General features: G+C 48.2%; 1 protein-coding gene across 1 annotated transcript; it reads left to right on the top strand.

Moving 5' to 3' along the window:
* Positions 1–1,351: 1,351 nt before the first annotated feature.
* On the top strand, positions 1,352–18,093 carry LOC135572626 (mucin-5AC-like; the record flags this gene model as incomplete). The annotated part of the gene is made up of 12 exons (XM_065021051.1): positions 1,352–1,559; positions 1,698–2,233; positions 2,691–2,701; positions 2,830–3,080; positions 3,336–3,592; positions 3,699–3,709; positions 3,838–4,088; positions 4,935–5,096; positions 6,855–7,097; positions 7,353–7,516; positions 16,699–16,886; positions 17,940–18,093. Coding segments are annotated over 12 exons (2,436 nt in total), but the record flags the coding sequence as incomplete, so codon positions are not given.
* Positions 18,094–19,620: the final 1,527 nt, after the last annotated feature.

Below are 19,620 nucleotides of genomic sequence, written 5' to 3' on the forward strand. Positions count from 1 at the left end.
TACGACCACTGCAACTCCACAACCTACTACGACAACCAGTGCAGCTCCTACTACAACAACTGCTGTTCTTACGACCACAGTGACTGCAGCACCTTCTACATCAACTACAACTTCAGCTCCTACGACAACCATAACAACGGCACCTACTACAACTCCTGCAGTTCCTACAACTGCAGCTACCACGACCACTCCACCTGCTGTACTTACTACAACAATCACAACTACAGCTCCTGATACAACAACTGTAGCTCCTACGTCAACCACAGCAGCTGCCTCTACGACAACCATAGAAGCTCTAACTACAACCACTGCTGCTCCAACGACCACTACAACTCCAGAACCTATTACGACAACCACTGCAGCTCCTGCTACAACAACTACAACTTCAGCTCCTACGACAACCACAACAACAGCACCTACAACAACTGTAGCTCCCACGACAACTGCAGCTCCTACAACAACTTTAGCATCTACGACAACCATTGCAGCCCTAACTACAACAACTGCTGCTCCTACGACCACTGCAACTCCACAACCTACTACGACAACCAGTGCAGCTCCTACTACAACAACTGCTGTTCTTACGACCACAGTGACTGCAGCACCTTCTACATCAACTACAACTTCAGCTCCTACGACAACCATAACAACGGCACCTACTACAACTCCTGCAGTTCCTACAACTGCAGCTACCACGACCACTCCACCTGCTGTACTTACTACAACAATCACAACTACAGCTCCTGATACAACAACTGTAGCTCCTACGTCAACCACAGCTGCTGCCTCTACGACAACCATAGAAGCTCTAACTACAACCACTGCTGCTCCAACAACCACTACAACTCCAGAACCTATTACGACAACCACTGCAGCTCCTGCTACAACAACTACAACTTCAGATCCTACGACAACCACAACAACAGCACCTACAACAACTGTAGCTCCCACGACAACTGCAGCTCCTACAACAACTTTAGCATCTACGACAACCATTGCAGCCCTAACTACAACAACTGCTGCTCCTACGACCACTGCAACTCCACAACCTACTACGACAACCAGTGCAGCTCCTACTACAACAACTGCTGTTCTTACGACCACAGTGACTGCAGCACCTTCTACATCAACTACAACTTCAGCTCCTACGACAACCATAACAACGGCACCTACTACAACTCCTGCAGTTCCTACAACTGCAGCTACCACGACCACTCCACCTGCTGTACTTACTACAACAATCACAACTACAGCTCCTGATACAACAACTGTAGCTCCTACATCAACCACAGCAGCTGCCTCTACGACAACCATAGAAGCTCTAACTACAACCACTGCTGCTCCAACGACCACTACAACTCCAGAACCTATTACGACAACCACTGCAGCTCCTGCTACAACAACTACAACTTCAGCTCCTACGACAACCACAACAACAGCACCTACAACAACTGCAGCTCCTACAACAACTTTAGCATCTACGACAACCATTGCAGCCCTAACTACAACAACTGCTGCTCCTACGACCACTGCAACTCCACAACCTACTACGACAACCAGTGCAGCTCCTACTACAACAACTGCTGTTCTTACGACCACAGTGACTGCAGAACCTTCTACAACAACTACAACTTCAGCTCCTACGACAACCATAACAACGGCACCTACTACAACTCCTGCAGTTCCTACAACTGTAGCTACCACGACCACTCCACCTGCTGTACTTACTACAACAAGCACAACTACAGCTCCTGATACAACAACTGTAGCTCCTACGTCAACCACAGCAGCTGCCTCTACGACAACCATAGAAGCTCTAACTACAACCACTGCTGCTCCAACGACCACTACAACTCCAGAACCTATTACGACAACCACTGCAGCTCCTGCTACAACAACTACAACTTCAGCTCCTACGACAACCACAACAACAGCACCTACAACAACTGTAGCTCCCACGACAACTGCAGCTCCTACAACAACTTTAGCATCTACGACAACCATTGCAGCCCTAACTACAACAACTGCTGCTCCTACGACCACTGCAACTCCACAACCTACTACGACAACCAGTGCAGCTTCTACTACAACAACTGCTGTTCTTACGACCACAGTGACTGCAGCACCTTCTACATCAACTACAACTTCAGGTCCTACGACAACCATAACAACGGCACCTACTACAACTCCTGCAGTTCCTACAACTGCAGCTACCACGACCACTCCACCTGCTGTACTTACTACAACAATCACAACTACAGCTCCTGATACAACAACTGTAGCTCCTACATCAACCACAGCAGCTGCCTCTACGACAACCATAGAAGCTCTAACTACAACCACTGCTGCTCCAACGACCACTACAACTCCAGAACCTATTACGACAACCACTGCAGCTCCTGCTACAACAACTACAACTTCAGCTCCTACGACAACCACAACAACAGCACCTACAACAACTGCAGCTCCTACAACAACTTTAGCATCTACGACAACCATTGCAGCCCTAACTACAACAACTGCTGCTCCTACGACCACTGCAACTCCACAACCTACTACGACAACCAGTGCAGCTCCTACTACAACAACTGCTGTTCTTACGACCACAGTGACTGCAGAACCTTCTACAACAACTACAACTTCAGCTCCTACGACAACCATAACAACGGCACCTACTACAACTCCTGCAGTTCCTACAACTGTAGCTACCACGACCACTCCACCTGCTGTACTTACTACAACAAGCACAACTACAGCTCCTGATACAACAACTGTAGCTCCTACGTCAACCACAGCAGCTGCCTCTACGACAACCATAGAAGCTCTAACTACAACCACTGCTGCTCCAACGACCACTACAACTCCAGAATCTATTACGACAACCACTGCAGCTCCTGCTACAACAACTACAACTTCAGCTCCTACGACAACCACAACAACAGCACCTACAACAACTGTAGCTCCCACGACAACTGCAGCTCCTACAACAACTTTAGCATCTACGACAACCATTGCAGCCCTAACTACAACAACTGCTGCTCCTACGACCACTGCAACTCCACAACCTACTACGACAACCAGTGCAGCTTCTACTACAACAACTGCTGTTCTTACGACCACAGTGACTGCAGCACCTTCTACATCAACTACAACTTCAGGTCCTACGACAACCATAACAACGGCACCTACTACAACTCCTGCAGTTCCTACAACTGCAGCTACCACGACCACTCCACCTGCTGTACTTACTACAACAATCACAACTACAGCTCCTGATACAACAACTGTAGCTCCTACATCAACCACAGCAGCTGCCTCTACGACAACCATAGAAGCTCTAACTACAACCACTGCTGCTCCAACGACCACTACAACTCCAGAACCTATTACGACAACCACTGCAGCTCCTGCTACAACAACTACAACTTCAGCTCCTACGACAACCACAACAACAGCACCTACAACAACTGCAGCTCCTACAACAACTTTAGCATCTACGACAACCATTGCAGCCCTAACTACAACAACTGCTGCTCCTACGACCACTGCAACTCCACAACCTACTACGACAACCAGTGCAGCTCCTACTACAACAACTGCTGTTCTTACGACCACAGTGACTGCAGAACCTTCTACAACAACTACAACTTCAGCTCCTACGACAACCATAACAACGGCACCTACTACAACTCCTGCAGTTCCTACAACTGTAGCTACCACGACCACTCCACCTGCTGTACTTACTACAACAAGCACAACTACAGCTCCTGATACAACAACTGTAGCTCCTACGTCAACCACAGCAGCTGCCTCTACGACAACCATAGAAGCTCTAACTACAACCACTGCTGCTCCAACGACCACTACAACTCCAGAATCTATTACGACAACCACTGCAGCTCCTGCTACAACAACTACAACTTCAGCTCCTACGACAACCACAACAACAGCACCTACAACAACTGTAGCTCCCACGACAACTGCAGCTCCTACAACAACTTTAGCATCTACGACAACCATTGCAGCCCTAACTACAACAACTGCTGCTCCTACGACCACTGCAACTCCACAACCTACTACGACAACCAGTGCAGCTTCTACTACAACAACTGCTGTTCTTACGACCACAGTGACTGCAGCACCTTCTACATCAACTACAACTTCAGGTCCTACGACAACCATAACAACGGCACCTACTACAACTCCTGCAGTTCCTACAACTGCAGCTACCACGACCACTCCACCTGCTGTACTTACTACAACAATCACAACTACAGCTCCTGATACAACAACTGTAGCTCCTACATCAACCACAGCAGCTGCCTCTACGACAACCATAGAAGCTCTAACTACAACCACTGCTGCTCCAACGACCACTACAACTCCAGAACCTATTACGACAACCACTGCAGCTCCTGCTACAACAACTACAACTTCAGCTCCTACGACAACCACAACAACAGCACCTACAACAACTGCAGCTCCTACAACAACTTTAGCATCTACGACAACCATTGCAGCCCTAACTACAACAACTGCTGCTCCTACGACCACTGCAACTCCACAACCTACTACGACAACCAGTGCAGCTCCTACTACAACAACTGCTGTTCTTACGACCACAGTGACTGCAGAACCTTCTACAACAACTACAACTTCAGCTCCTACGACAACCATAACAACGGCACCTACTACAACTCCTGCAGTTCCTACAACTGTAGCTACCACGACCACTCCACCTGCTGTACTTACTACAACAAGCACAACTACAGCTCCTGATACAACAACTGTAGCTCCTACGTCAACCACAGCAGCTGCCTCTACGACAACCATAGAAGCTCTAACTACAACCACTGCTGCTCCAACGACCACTACAACTCCAGAACCTATTACGACAACCACTGCAGCTCCTGCTACAACAACTACAACTTCAGCTCCTACGACAACCACAACAACAGCACCTACAACAACTGTAGCTCCCACGACAACTGCAGCTCCTACAACAACTTTAGCATCTACGACAACCATTGCAGCCCTAACTACAACAACTGCTGCTCCTACGACCACTGCAACTCCACAACCTACTACGACAACCAGTGCAGCTCCTACTACAACAACTGCTGTTCTTACGACCACAGTGACTGCAGAACCTTCTACATCAACTACAACTTCAGCTCCTACGACAACCATAACAACGGCACCTACTACAACTCCTGCAGTTCCTACAACTGCAGCTACCACGACCACTCCACCTGCTGTACTTACTACAACAATCACAACTACAGCTCCTGATACAACAACTGTAGCTCCTACATCAACCACAGCAGCTGCCTCTACGACAACCATAGAAGCTCTAACTACAACCACTGCTGCTCCAACGACCACTACAACTCCAGAACCTATTACGACAACCACTGCAGCTCCTGCTACAACAACTACAACTTCAGCTCCTACGACAACCACAACAACAGCACCTACAACAACTGCAGCTCCTACAACAACTTTAGCATCTACGACAACCATTGCAGCCCTAACTACAACAACTGCTGCTCCTACGACCACTGCAACTCCACAACCTACTACGACAACCAGTGCAGCTCCTACTACAACAACTGCTGTTCTTACGACCACAGTGACTGCAGAACCTTCTACAACAACTACAACTTCAGCTCCTACGACAACCATAACAACGGCACCTACTACAACTCCTGCAGTTCCTACAACTGTAGCTACCACGACCACTCCACCTGCTGTACTTACTACAACAAGCACAACTACAGCTCCTGATACAACAACTGTAGCTCCTACGTCAACCACAGCAGCTGCCTCTACGACAACCATAGAAGCTCTAACTACAACCACTGCTGCTCCAACGACCACTACAACTCCAGAATCTATTACGACAACCACTGCAGCTCCTGCTACAACAACTACAACTTCAGCTCCTACGACAACCACAACAACAGCACCTACAACAACTGTAGCTCCCACGACAACTGCAGCTCCTACAACAACTTTAGCATCTACGACAACCATTGCAGCCCTAACTACAACAACTGCTGCTCCTACGACCACTGCAACTCCACAACCTACTACGACAACCAGTGCAGCTCCTACTACAACAACTGCTGTTCTTACGACCACAGTGACTGCAGCACCTTCTACATCAACTACAACTTCAGCTCCTACGACAACCATAACAACGGCACCTACTACAACTCCTGCAGTTCCTACAACTGCAGCTACCACGACCACTCCACCTGCTGTACTTACTACAACAATCACAACTACAGCTCCTGATACAACAACTGTAGCTCCTACATCAACCACAGCAGCTGCCTCTACGACAACCATAGAAGCTCTAACTACAACCACTGCTGCTCCAACGACCACTACAACTCCAGAACCTATTACGACAACCACTGCAGCTCCTGCTACAACAACTACAACTTCAGCTCCTACGACAACCACAACAACAGCACCTACAACAACTGCAGCTCCTACAACAACTTTAGCATCTACGACAACCATTGCAGCCCTAACTACAACAACTGCTGCTCCTACGACCACTGCAACTCCACAACCTACTACGACAACCAGTGCAGCTCCTACTACAACAACTGCTGTTCTTACGACCACAGTGACTGCAGAACCTTCTACAACAACTACAACTTCAGCTCCTACGACAACCATAACAACGGCACCTACTACAACTCCTGCAGTTCCTACAACTGTAGCTACCACGACCACTCCACCTGCTGTACTTACTACAACAATCACAACTACAGCTCCTGATACAACAACTGTAGCTCCTACGTCAACCACAGCAGCTGCCTCTACGACAACCATAGAAGCTCTAACTACAACCACTGCTGCTCCAACGACCACTACAACTCCAGAACCTATTACGACAACCACTGCAGCTCCTGCTACAACAACTACAACTTCAGCTCCTACGACAACCACAACAACAGCACCTACAACAACTGCAGCTCCTCCTACAACAACTTTAGCATCTACGACAACCATTGCAGCCCTAACTACAACAACTGCTGCTCCTACGACCACTGCAACTCCACAACCTACTACGACAACCAGTGCAGCTCCTACTACAACAACTGCTGTTCTTACGACCACAGTGACTGCAGAACCTTCTACAACAACTACAACTTCAGCTCCTACGACAACCATAACAACGGCACCTACTACAACTCCTGCAGTTCCTACAACTGTAGCTACCACGACCACTCCACCTGCTGTACTTACTACAACAATCACAACTACAGCTCCTGATACAACAACTGTAGCTCCTACGTCAACCACAGCAGCTGCCTCTACGACAACCATAGAAGCTCTAACTACAACCACTGCTGCTCCAACGACCACTACAACTCCAGTACCTATTACGACAACCACTGCAGCTCCTGCTACAACAACTACAACTTCAGCTCCTACGACAACCACAACAACAGCACCTACAACAACTGCAGCTCCTACAACAACTTTAGCATCTACGACAACCATTGCAGCCCTAACTACAACAACTGCTGCTCCTACGACCACTGCAACTCCACAACCTACTACGACAACCAGTGCAGCTCCTACTACAACAACTGCTGTTCTTACGACCACAGTGACTGCAGCACCTTCTACATCAACTACAACTTCAGCTCCTACGACAACCATAACAACGGCACCTACTACAACTCCTGCAGTTCCTACAACTGCAGCTACCACGACCACTCCACCTGCTGTACTTACTACAACAATCACAACTACAGCTCCTGATACAACAACTGTAGCTCCTACGTCAACCACAGCAGCTGCCTCTACGACAACCATAGAAGCTCTAACTACAACCACTGCTGCTCCAACGACCACTACAACTCCAGAACCTATTACGACAACCACTGCAGCTCCTGCTACAACAACTACAACTTCAGATCCTACGACAACCACAACAACAGCACCTACAACAACTGTAGCTCCCACGACAACTGCAGCTCCTACAACAACTTTAGCATCTACGACAACCATTGCAGCCCTAACTACAACAACTGCTGCTCCTACGACCACTGCAACTCCACAACCTACTACGACAACCAGTGCAGCTCCTACTACAACAACTGCTGTTCTTACGACCACAGTGACTGCAGAACCTTCTACAACAACTACAACTTCAGCTCCTACGACAACCATAACAACGGCACCTACTACAACTCCTGCAGTTCCTACAACTGTAGCTACCACGACCACTCCACCTGCTGTACTTACTACAACAATCACAACTACAGCTCCTGATACAACAACTGTAGCTCCTACGTCAACCACAGCAGCTGCCTCTACGACAACCATAGAAGCTCTAACTACAACCACTGCTGCTCCAACGACCACTACAACTCCAGAACCTATTACGACAACCACTGCAGCTCCTGCTACAACAACTACAACTTCAGCTCCTACGACAACCACAACAACAGCACCTACAACAACTGTAGCTCCCACGACAACTGCAGCTCCTACAACAACTTTAGCATCTACGACAACCATTGCAGCCCTAACTACAACAACTGCTGCTCCTACGACCACTGCAACTCCACAACCTACTACGACAACCAGTGCAGCTCCTACTACAACAACTGCTGTTCTTACGACCACAGTGACTGCAGAACCTTCTACAACAACTACAACTTCAGCTCCTACGACAACCATAACAACGGCACCTACTACAACTCCTGCAGTTCCTACAACTGTAGCTACCACGACCACTCCACCTGCTGTACTTACTACAACAATCACAACTACAGCTCCTGATACAACAACTGTAGCTCCTACGTCAACCACAGCTGCCTCTACGACAACCATAGAAGCTCTAACTACAACCACTGCTGCTCCAACGACCACTACAACTCCAGAACCTATTACGACAACCACTGCAGCTCCTGCTACAACAACTACAACTTCAGATCCTACGACAACCACAACAACAGCACCTACAACAACTGTAGCTCCCACGACAACTGCAGCTCCTACAACAACTTTAGCATCTACGACAACCATTGCAGCCCTAACTACAACAACTGCTGCTCCTACGACCACTGCAACTCCACAACCTACTACGACAACCAGTGCAGCTCCTACTACAACAACTGCTGTTCTTACGACCACAGTGACTGCAGAACCTTCTACATCAACTACAACTTCAGGTCCTACGACAACCATAACAACGGCACCTACTACAACTCCTGCAGTTCCTACAACTGCAGCTACCACGACCACTCCACCTGCTGTACTTACTACAACAATCACAACTACAGCTCCTGATACAACAACTGTAGCTCCTACGTCAACCACAGCAGCTGCCTCTACGACAACCATAGAACCTCTAACTACAACCACTGCTGCTCCAACGACCACTACAACTCCAGAACCTATTACGACAACCACTGCAGCTCCTGCTACAACAACTACAACTTCAGCTCCTACGACAACCACAACAACAGCACCTACAACAACTGCAGCTCCTACAACAACTTTAGCATCTACGACAACCATTGCAGCCCTAACTACAACAACTGCTGCTCCTACGACCACTGCAACTCCACAACCTACTATGACAACCAGTGCAGCTTCTACTACAACAACTGCTGTTCTTACGACCACAGTGACTGCAGCACCTTCTACATCAACTACAACTTCAGGTCCTACGACAACCATAACAACGGCACCTACTACAACTCCTGCAGTTCCTACAACTGCAGCTACCACGACCACTCCACCTGCTGTACTTACTACAACAATCACAACTACAGCTCCTGATACAACAACTGTAGCTCCTACGTCAACCACAGCAGCTGCCTCTACGACAACCATAGAAGCTCTAACTACAACCACTGCTGCTCCAACGACCACTACAACTCCAGAACCTATTACGACAACCACTGCAGCTCCTGCTACAACAACTACAACTTCAGCTCCTACGACAACCACAACAACAGCACCTACAACAACTGTAGCTCCCACGACAACTGCAGCTCCTACAACAACTTTAGCATCTACGACAACCATTGCAGCCCTAACTACAACAACTGCTGCTCCTACGACCACTGCAACTCCACAACCTACTACGACAACCAGTGCAGCTCCTACTACAACAACTGCTGTTCTTACGACCACAGTGACTGCAGCACCTTCTACATCAACTACAACTTCAGGTCCTACGACAACCATAACAACGGCACCTACTACAACTCCTGCAGTTCCTACAACTGCAGCTACCACGACCACTCCACCTGCTGTACTTACTACAACAATCACAACTACAGCTCCTGATACAACAACTGTAGCTCCTACGTCAACCACAGCAGCTGCCTCTACGACAACCATAGAAGCTCTAACTACAACCACTGCTGCTCCAACGACCACTACAACTCCAGAACCTATTACGACAACCACTGCAGCTCCTGCTACAACAACTACAACTTCAGATCCTACGACAACCACAACAACAGCACCTACAACAACTGTAGCTCCCACGACAACTGCAGCTCCTACAACAACTTTAGCATCTACGACAACCATTGCAGCCCTAACTACAACAACTGCTGCTCCTATGACCACTGCAACTCCACAACCTACTACGACAACCAGTGCAGCTCCTACTATAACAACTGCTGTTCTTACAACCACAGTGACTGCAGAACCTTCTACAACAACTACAACTTCAGCTCCTACGACAACCATAACAACGGCACCTACTACAACTCCTGCAGTTCCTACAACTGTAGCTACCACGACCACTCCACCTGCTGTACTTACTACAACAATCGCAACTACAGCTCCTGATACAACAACTGTAGCTCCTACGTCAACCACGGCAGCTGCCTCTACGACAACCATAGAAGCTCTAACTACAACCACTGCTGCTCCAACGACCACTACAACTCCAGTACCTATTACGACAACCACTGCAGCTCCTGCTACAACAACTACAACTTCAGCTCCTACGACAACCACAACAACAGCACCTACAACAACTGCAGCTCCTACAACAACTTTAGCATCTACGACAACCATTGCAGCCCTAACTACAACAACTGCTGCTCCTACGACCACTGCAACTCCACAACCTACTACGACAACCAGTGCAGCTCCTACTACAACAACTGCTGTTCTTACGACCACAGTGACTGCAGCACCTTCTACATCAACTACAACTTCAGGTCCTACGACAACCATAACAACGGCACCTACTACAACTCCTGCAGTTCCTACAACTGCAGCTACCACGACCACTCCGCCTGCTGTACTTACTACAACAATCACAACTACAGCTCCTGATACAACAACTGTAGCTCCTACGTCAACCACAGCTGCTGCCTCTACGACAACCATAGAAGCTCTAACTACAACCACTGCTGCTCCAACGACCACTACAACTCCAGAACCTATTACGACAACCACTGCAGCTCCTGCTACAACAACTACAACTTCAGATCCTACGACAACCACAACAACAGCACCTACAACAACTGTAGCTCCCACGACAACTGCAGCTCCTACAACAACTTTAGCATCTACGACAACCATTGCAGCCCTAACTACAACAACTGCTGCTCCTACGACCACTGCAACTCCACAACCTACTACGACAACCAGTGCAGCTCCTACTACAACAACTGCTGTTCTTACAACCACAGTGACTGCAGAACCTTCTACAACAACTACAACTTCAGCTCCTACGACAACCATAACAACGGCACCTACTACAACTCCTGCAGTTCCTACAACTGTAGCTACCACGACCACTCCACCTGCTGTACTTACTACAACAATCACAACTACAGCTCCTGATACAACAACTGTAGCTCCTACGTCAACCACAGCAGCTGCCTCTACGACAACCATAGAAGCTCTAACTACAACCACTGCTGCTCCAACGACCACTACAACTCCAGAACCTATTACGACAACCACTGCAGCTCCTGCTACAACAACTACAACTTCAGATCCTACGACAACCACAACAACAGCACCTACAACAACTGTAGCTCCCACGACAACTGCAGCTCCTACAACAACTTTAGCATCTACGACAACCATTGCAGCCCTAACTACAACAACTGCTGCTCCTACGACCACTGCAACTCCACAACCTACTACGACAACCAGTGCAGCTCCTACTATAACAACTGCTGTTCTTACGACCACAGTGACTGCAGAACCTTCTACAACAACTACAACTTCAGCTCCTACGACAACCATAACAACGGCACCTACTACAACTCCTGCAGTTCCTACAACTGTAGCTACCACGACCACTCCACCTGCTGTACTTACTACAACAATCACAACTACAGCTCCTGATACAACAACTGTAGCTCCTACGTCAACCACAGCAGCTGCCTCTACGACAACCATAGAAGCTCTAACTACAACCACTGCTGCTCCAACGACCACTACAACTCCAGTACCTATTACGACAACCACTGCAGCTCCTGCTACAACAACTACAACTTCAGCTCCTACGACAACCACAACAACAGCACCTACAACAACTGCAGCTCCTACAACAACTTTAGCATCTACGACAACCATTGCAGCCCTAACTACAACAACTGCTGCTCCTACGACCACTGCAACTCCACAACCTACTACGACAACCAGTGCAGCTCCTACTACAACAACTGCTGTTCTTACGACCACAGTGACTGCAGCACCTTCTACATCAACTACAACTTCAGGTCCTACGACAACCATAACAACGGCACCTACTACAACTCCTGCAGTTCCTACAACTGCAGCTACCACGACCACTCCACCTGCTGTACTTACTACAACAATCACAACTACAGCTCCTGATACAACAACTGTAGCTCCTACGTCAACCACAGCAGCTGCCTCTACGACAACCATAGAAGCTCTAACTACAACCACTGCTGCTCCAACGACCACTACAACTCCAGAACCTATTACGACAACCACTGCAGCTCCTGCTACAACAACTACAACTTCAGATCCTACGACAACCACAACAACAGCACCTACAACAACTGTAGCTCCCACGACAACTGCAGCTCCTACAACAACTTTAGCATCTACGACAACCATTGCAGCCCTAACTACAACAACTGCTGCTCCTATGACCACTGCAACTCCACAACCTACTACGACAACCAGTGCAGCTCCTACTACAACAACTGCTGTTCTTACGACCACAGTGACTGCAGAACCTTCTACAACAACTACAACTTCAGCTCCTACGACAACCATAACAACGGCACCTACTACAACTCCTGCAGTTCCTACAACTGTAGCTACCACGACCACTCCACCTGCTGTACTTACTACAACAATCACAACTACAGCTCCTGATACAACAACTGTAGCTCCTACGTCAACCACAGCAGCTGCCTCTACGACAACCATAGAAGCTCTAACTACAACCACTGCTGCTCCAACGACCACTACAACTCCAGAACCTATTACGACAACCACTGCAGCTCCTGCTACAACAACTACAACTTCAGCTCCTACGACAACCACAACAACAGCACCTACAACAACTGCAGCTCCTACAACAACTTTAGCATCTACGACAACCATTGCAGCCCTAACTACAACAACTGCTGCTCCTACGACCACTGCAACTCCACAACCTACTACGACAACCAGTGCAGCTCCTACTACAACAACTGCTGTTCTTACGACCACAGTGACTGCAGCACCTTCTACATCAACTACAACTTCAGGTCCTACGACAACCATAACAACGGCACCTACTACAACTCCTGCAGTTCCTACAACTGCAGCTACCACGACCACTCCACCTGCTGTACTTACTACAACAATCACAACTACAGCTCCTGATACAACAACTGTAGCTCCTACGTCAACCACAGCTGCTGCCTCTACGACAACCATAGAAGCTCTAACTACAACCACTGCTGCTCCAACGACCACTACAACTCCAGAACCTATTACGACAACCACTGCAGCTCCTGCTACAACAACTACAACTTCAGATCCTACGACAACCACAACAACAGCACCTACAACAACTGTAGCTCCCACGACAACTGCAGCTCCTACAACAACTTTAGCATCTACGACAACCATTGCAGCCCTAACTACAACAACTGCTGCTCCTACGACCACTGCAACTCCACAACCTACTACGACAACCAGTGCAGCTCCTACTACAACAACTGCTGTTCTTACAACCACAGTGACTGCAGAACCTTCTACAACAACTACAACTTCAGCTCCTACGACAACCATAACAACGGCACCTACTACAACTCCTGCAGTTCCTACAACTGTAGCTACCACGACCACTCCACCTGCTGTACTTACTACAACAATCACAACTACAGCTCCTGATACAACAACTGTAGCTCCTACGTCAACCACAGCAGCTGCCTCTACGACAACCATAGAAGCTCTAACTACAACCACTGCTGCTCCAACGACCACTACAACTCCAGAACCTATTACGACAACCACTGCAGCTCCTGCTACAACAACTACAACTTCAGATCCTACGACAACCACAACAACAGCACCTACAACAACTGTAGCTCCCACGACAACTGCAGCTCCTACAACAACTTTAGCATCTACGACAACCATTGCAGCCCTAACTACAACAACTGCTGCTCCTACGACCACTGCAACTCCACAACCTACTACGACAACCAGTGCAGCTCCTACTATAACAACTGCTGTTCTTACGACCACAGTGACTGCAGAACCTTCTACAACAACTACAACTTCAGCTCCTACGACAACCATAACAACGGCACCTACTACAACTCCTGCAGTTCCTACAACTGTAGCTACCACGACCACTCCACCTGCTGTACTTACTACAACAATCACAACTACAGCTCCTGATACAACAACTGTAGCTCCTACGTCAACCACAGCTGCCTCTACGACAACCATAGAAGCTCTAACTACAACCACTGCTGCTCCAACGACCACTACAACTCCAGTACCTATTACGACAACCACTGCAGCTCCTGCTACAACAACTACAACTTCAGCTCCTACGACAACCACAACAACAGCACCTACAACAACTGCAGCTCCTACAACAACTTTAGCATCTACGACAACCATTGCAGCCCTAACTACAACAACTGCTGCTCCTACGACCACTGCAACTCCACAACCTACTACGACAACCAGTGCAGCTCCTACTACAACAACTGCTGTTCTTACGACCACAGTGACTGCAGCACCTTCTACATCAACTACAACTTCAGCTCCTACGACAACCATAACAACGGCACCTACTACAACTCCTGCAGTTCCTACAACTGCAGCTACCACGACCACTCCACCTGCTGTACTTACTACAACAATCACAACTACAGCTCCTGATACAACAACTGTAGCTCCTACGTCAACCACAGCAGCTGCCTCTACGACAACCATAGAAGCTCTAACTACAACCACTGCTGCTCCAACGACCACTACAACTCCAGAACCTATTACGACAACCACTGCAGCTCCTGCTACAACAACTACAACTTCAGATCCTACGACAACCACAACAACAGCACCTACAACAACTGTAGCTCCCACGACAACTGCAGCTCCTACAACAACTTTAGCATCTACGACAACCATTGCAGCCCTAACTACAACAACTGCTGCTCCTACGACCACTGCAACTCCACAACCTACTACGACAACCAGTGCAGCTCCTACTACAACAACTGCTGTTCTTACGACCACAGTGACTGCAGAACCTTCTACAACAACTACAACTTCAGCTCCTACGACAACCATAACAACGGCACCTACTACAACTCCTGCAGTTCCTACAACTGTAGCTACCACGACCACTCCACCTGCTGTACTTACTACAACAATCACAACTACAGCTCCTGATACAACAACTGTAGCTCCTACGTCAACCACAGCAGCTGCCTCTACGACAACCATAGAAGCTCTAACTACAACCACTGCTGCTCCAACGACCACTACAACTCCAGTACCTATTACGACAACCACTGCAGCTCCTGCTACAACAACTACAACTTCAGCTCCTACGACAACCACAACAACAGCACCTACAACAACTGCAGCTCCTCCTACAACAACTTTAGCATCTACGACAACCATTGCAGCCCTAACTACAACAACTGCTGCTCCTACGACCACTGCAACTCCACAACCTACTACGACAACCAGTGCAGCTCCTACTACAACAACTGCTGTTCTTACGACCACAGTGACTGCAGCACCTTCTACATCAACTACAACTTCAGCTCCTACGACAACCATAACAACGGCACCTACTACAACTCCTGCAGTTCCTACAACTGTAGCTACCACGACCACTCCGCCTGCTGTACTTACTACAACAATCACAACTACAGCTCCTGATACAACATCTGTAGCTCCTACGTCAACCACAGCAGCTGCCTCTACGACAACCATAGAAGCTCTAACTACAACCACTGCTGGTCCAACGACCACTACAACTCCAGTACCTATTACGACAACCACTGCAGCTCCTGCTACAACAACTACAACTTCAGCTCCTACGACAACCACAACAACAGCACCTACAACAACTGCAGCTCCTACAACAACTTTAGCATCTACGACAACTATTGCAGCCCTAACTACAACAACTGCTGCTCCTACGACCACTGCAACTCCACAACCTACTACGACAACCAGTGCAGCTCCTACTACAACAACTGCTGTTCTTACGACCACAGTGACTGCAGCACCTTCTACATCAACTACAACTTCAGGTCCTACGACAACCATAACAACGGCACCTACTACAACTCCTGCAGTTCCTACAACTGCAGCTACCACGACCACTCCACCTGCTGTACTTACTACAACAATCACAACTACAGGTCCTGATACAACAACTGTAGCTCCTACGTCAACCACAGCTGCTGCCTCTACGACAACCATAGAAGCTCTAACTACAACCACTGCTGCTCCAACGACCACTACAACTCCAGAACCTATTACGACAACCACTGCAGCTCCTGCTACAACAACTACAACTTCAGATCCTACGACAACCACAACAACAGCACCTACAACAACTGTAGCTCCCACGACAACTGCAGCTCCTACAACAACTTTAGCATCTACGACAACCATTGCAGCCCTAACTACAACAACTGCTGCTCCTACGACCACTGCAACTCCACAACCTACTACGACAACCAGTGCAGCTCCTACTACAACAACTGCTGTTCTTACAACCACAGTGACTGCAGAACCTTCTACAACAACTACAACTTCAGCTCCTACGACAACCATAACAACGGCACCTACTACAACTCCTGCAGTTCCTACAACTGTAGCTACCACGAACACTCCACCTGCTGTACTTACTACAACAATCACAACTACAGCTCCTGATACAACAACTGTAGCTCCTACGTCAACCACAGCTGCTGCCTCTACGACAACCATAGAAGCTCTAACTACAACCACTGCTGCTCCAACGACCACTACAACTCCAGAACCTATTACGACAACCACTGCAGCTCCTGCTACAACAACTACAACTTCAGATCCTACGACAACCACAACAGCACCTACAACAACTGTAGCTCCCACGACAACTGCAGCTCCTACAACAACTTTAGCATCTACGACAACCATTGCAGCCCTAACTACAACAACTGCTGCTCCTACGACCACTGCAACTCCACAACCTACTACGACAACCAGTGCAGCTCCTACTACAACAACTACAACTTCAGCTCCTACGACAACCACAACAACAGCACCTACAACAACTGCAGCTCCTACAACAACTTTAGCATCTACGACAACCATTGCAGCCCTAACTACAACAACTGCTGCTCCTACGACCACTGCAACTCCACAACCTACTACGACAACCAGTGCAGCTCCTACTACAACAACTGCTGTTCTTACGACCACAGTGACTGCAGCACCTTCTACATCAACTACAACTTCAGGTCCTACGACAACCATAACAACGGCACCTACTACAACTCCTGCAGTTCCTACAACTGCAGCTACCACGACCACTCCGCCTGCTGTACTTACTACAACAATCACAACTACAGCTCCTGATACAACAACTGTAGCTCCTACGTCAACCACAGCTGCTGCCTCTACGACAACCATAGAAGCTCTAACTACAACCACTGCTGCTCCAACGACCACTACAACTCCAGAACCTATTACGACAACCACTGCAGCTCCTGCTACAACAACTACAACTTCAGATCCTACGACAACCACAACAACAGCACCTACAACAACTGTAGCTCCCACGACAACTGCAGCTCCTACAACAACTTTAGCATCTACGACAACCATTGCAGCCCTAACTACAACAACTGCTGCTCCTACGACCACTGCAACTCCACAACCTACTACGACAACCAGTGCAGCTCCTACTACAACAACTGCTGTTCTTACAACCACAGTGACTGCAGAACCTTCTACAACAACTACAACTTCAGCTCCTACGACAACCATAACAACGGCACCTACTACAACTCCTGCAGTTCCTACAACTGTAGCTACCACGAACACTCCACCTGCTGTACTTACTACAACAATCACAACTACAGCTCCTGATACAACAACTGTAGCTCCTACGTCAACCACAGCAGCTGCCTCTACGACAACCATAGAAGCTCTAACTACAACCACTGCTGCTCCAACGACCACTACAACTCCAGAACCTATTACGACAACCACTGCAGCTCCTGCTACAACAACTACAACTTCAGCTCCTACGACAACCACAACAACAGCACCTACAACAACTGTAGCTCCCACGACAACTGCAGCTCCTACAACAACTTTAGCATCTACGACAACCATTGCAGCCCTAACTACAACAACTGCTGCTCCTACGACCACTGCAACTCCACAACCTACTACGACAACCAGTGCAGCTCCTACTACAACAACTGCTGTTCTTACAACCACAGTGACTGCAGAACCTTCTACAACAACTACAACTTCAGCTCCTACGACAACCATAACAACGGCACCTACTACAACTCCTGCAGTTCCTACAACTGTAGCTACCACGACCACTCCACCTGCTGTACTTACTACAACAATCACAACTACAGCTCCTGATACAACAACTGTAGCTCCTACGTCAACCACAGCAGCTGCCTCTACGACAACCATAGAAGCTCTAACTACAACCACTGCTGCTCCAACGACCACTACAACTCCAGAACCTATTACGACAACCACTGCAGCTCCTGCTACAACAACTACAACTTCAGATCCTACGACAACCACAACAACAGCACCTACAACTACTGTAGCTCCCATGACAACTGCAGCTCCTACAACAACTTTAGCATCTACGACAACCATTGCAGCCCTAACTACAACAACTGCTGCTCCTACGACCACTGCAACTCCACAACCTACTACGACAACCAGTGCAGCTCCTACTACAACAACTGCTGTTCTTACGACCACAGTGACTGCAGAACCTTCTACAACAACTACAACTTCAGCTCCTACGACAACCATAACAACGGCACCTACTACAACTCCTGCAGTTCCTACAACTGTAGCTACCACGACCACTCCACCTGCTGTACTTACTACAACAATCACAAC

Source organism: Oncorhynchus nerka, linkage group LG7, assembly GCF_034236695.1.
Source record: "Oncorhynchus nerka isolate Pitt River linkage group LG7, Oner_Uvic_2.0, whole genome shotgun sequence".
NCBI lineage: Eukaryota > Metazoa > Chordata > Actinopteri > Salmoniformes > Salmonidae > Oncorhynchus > Oncorhynchus nerka.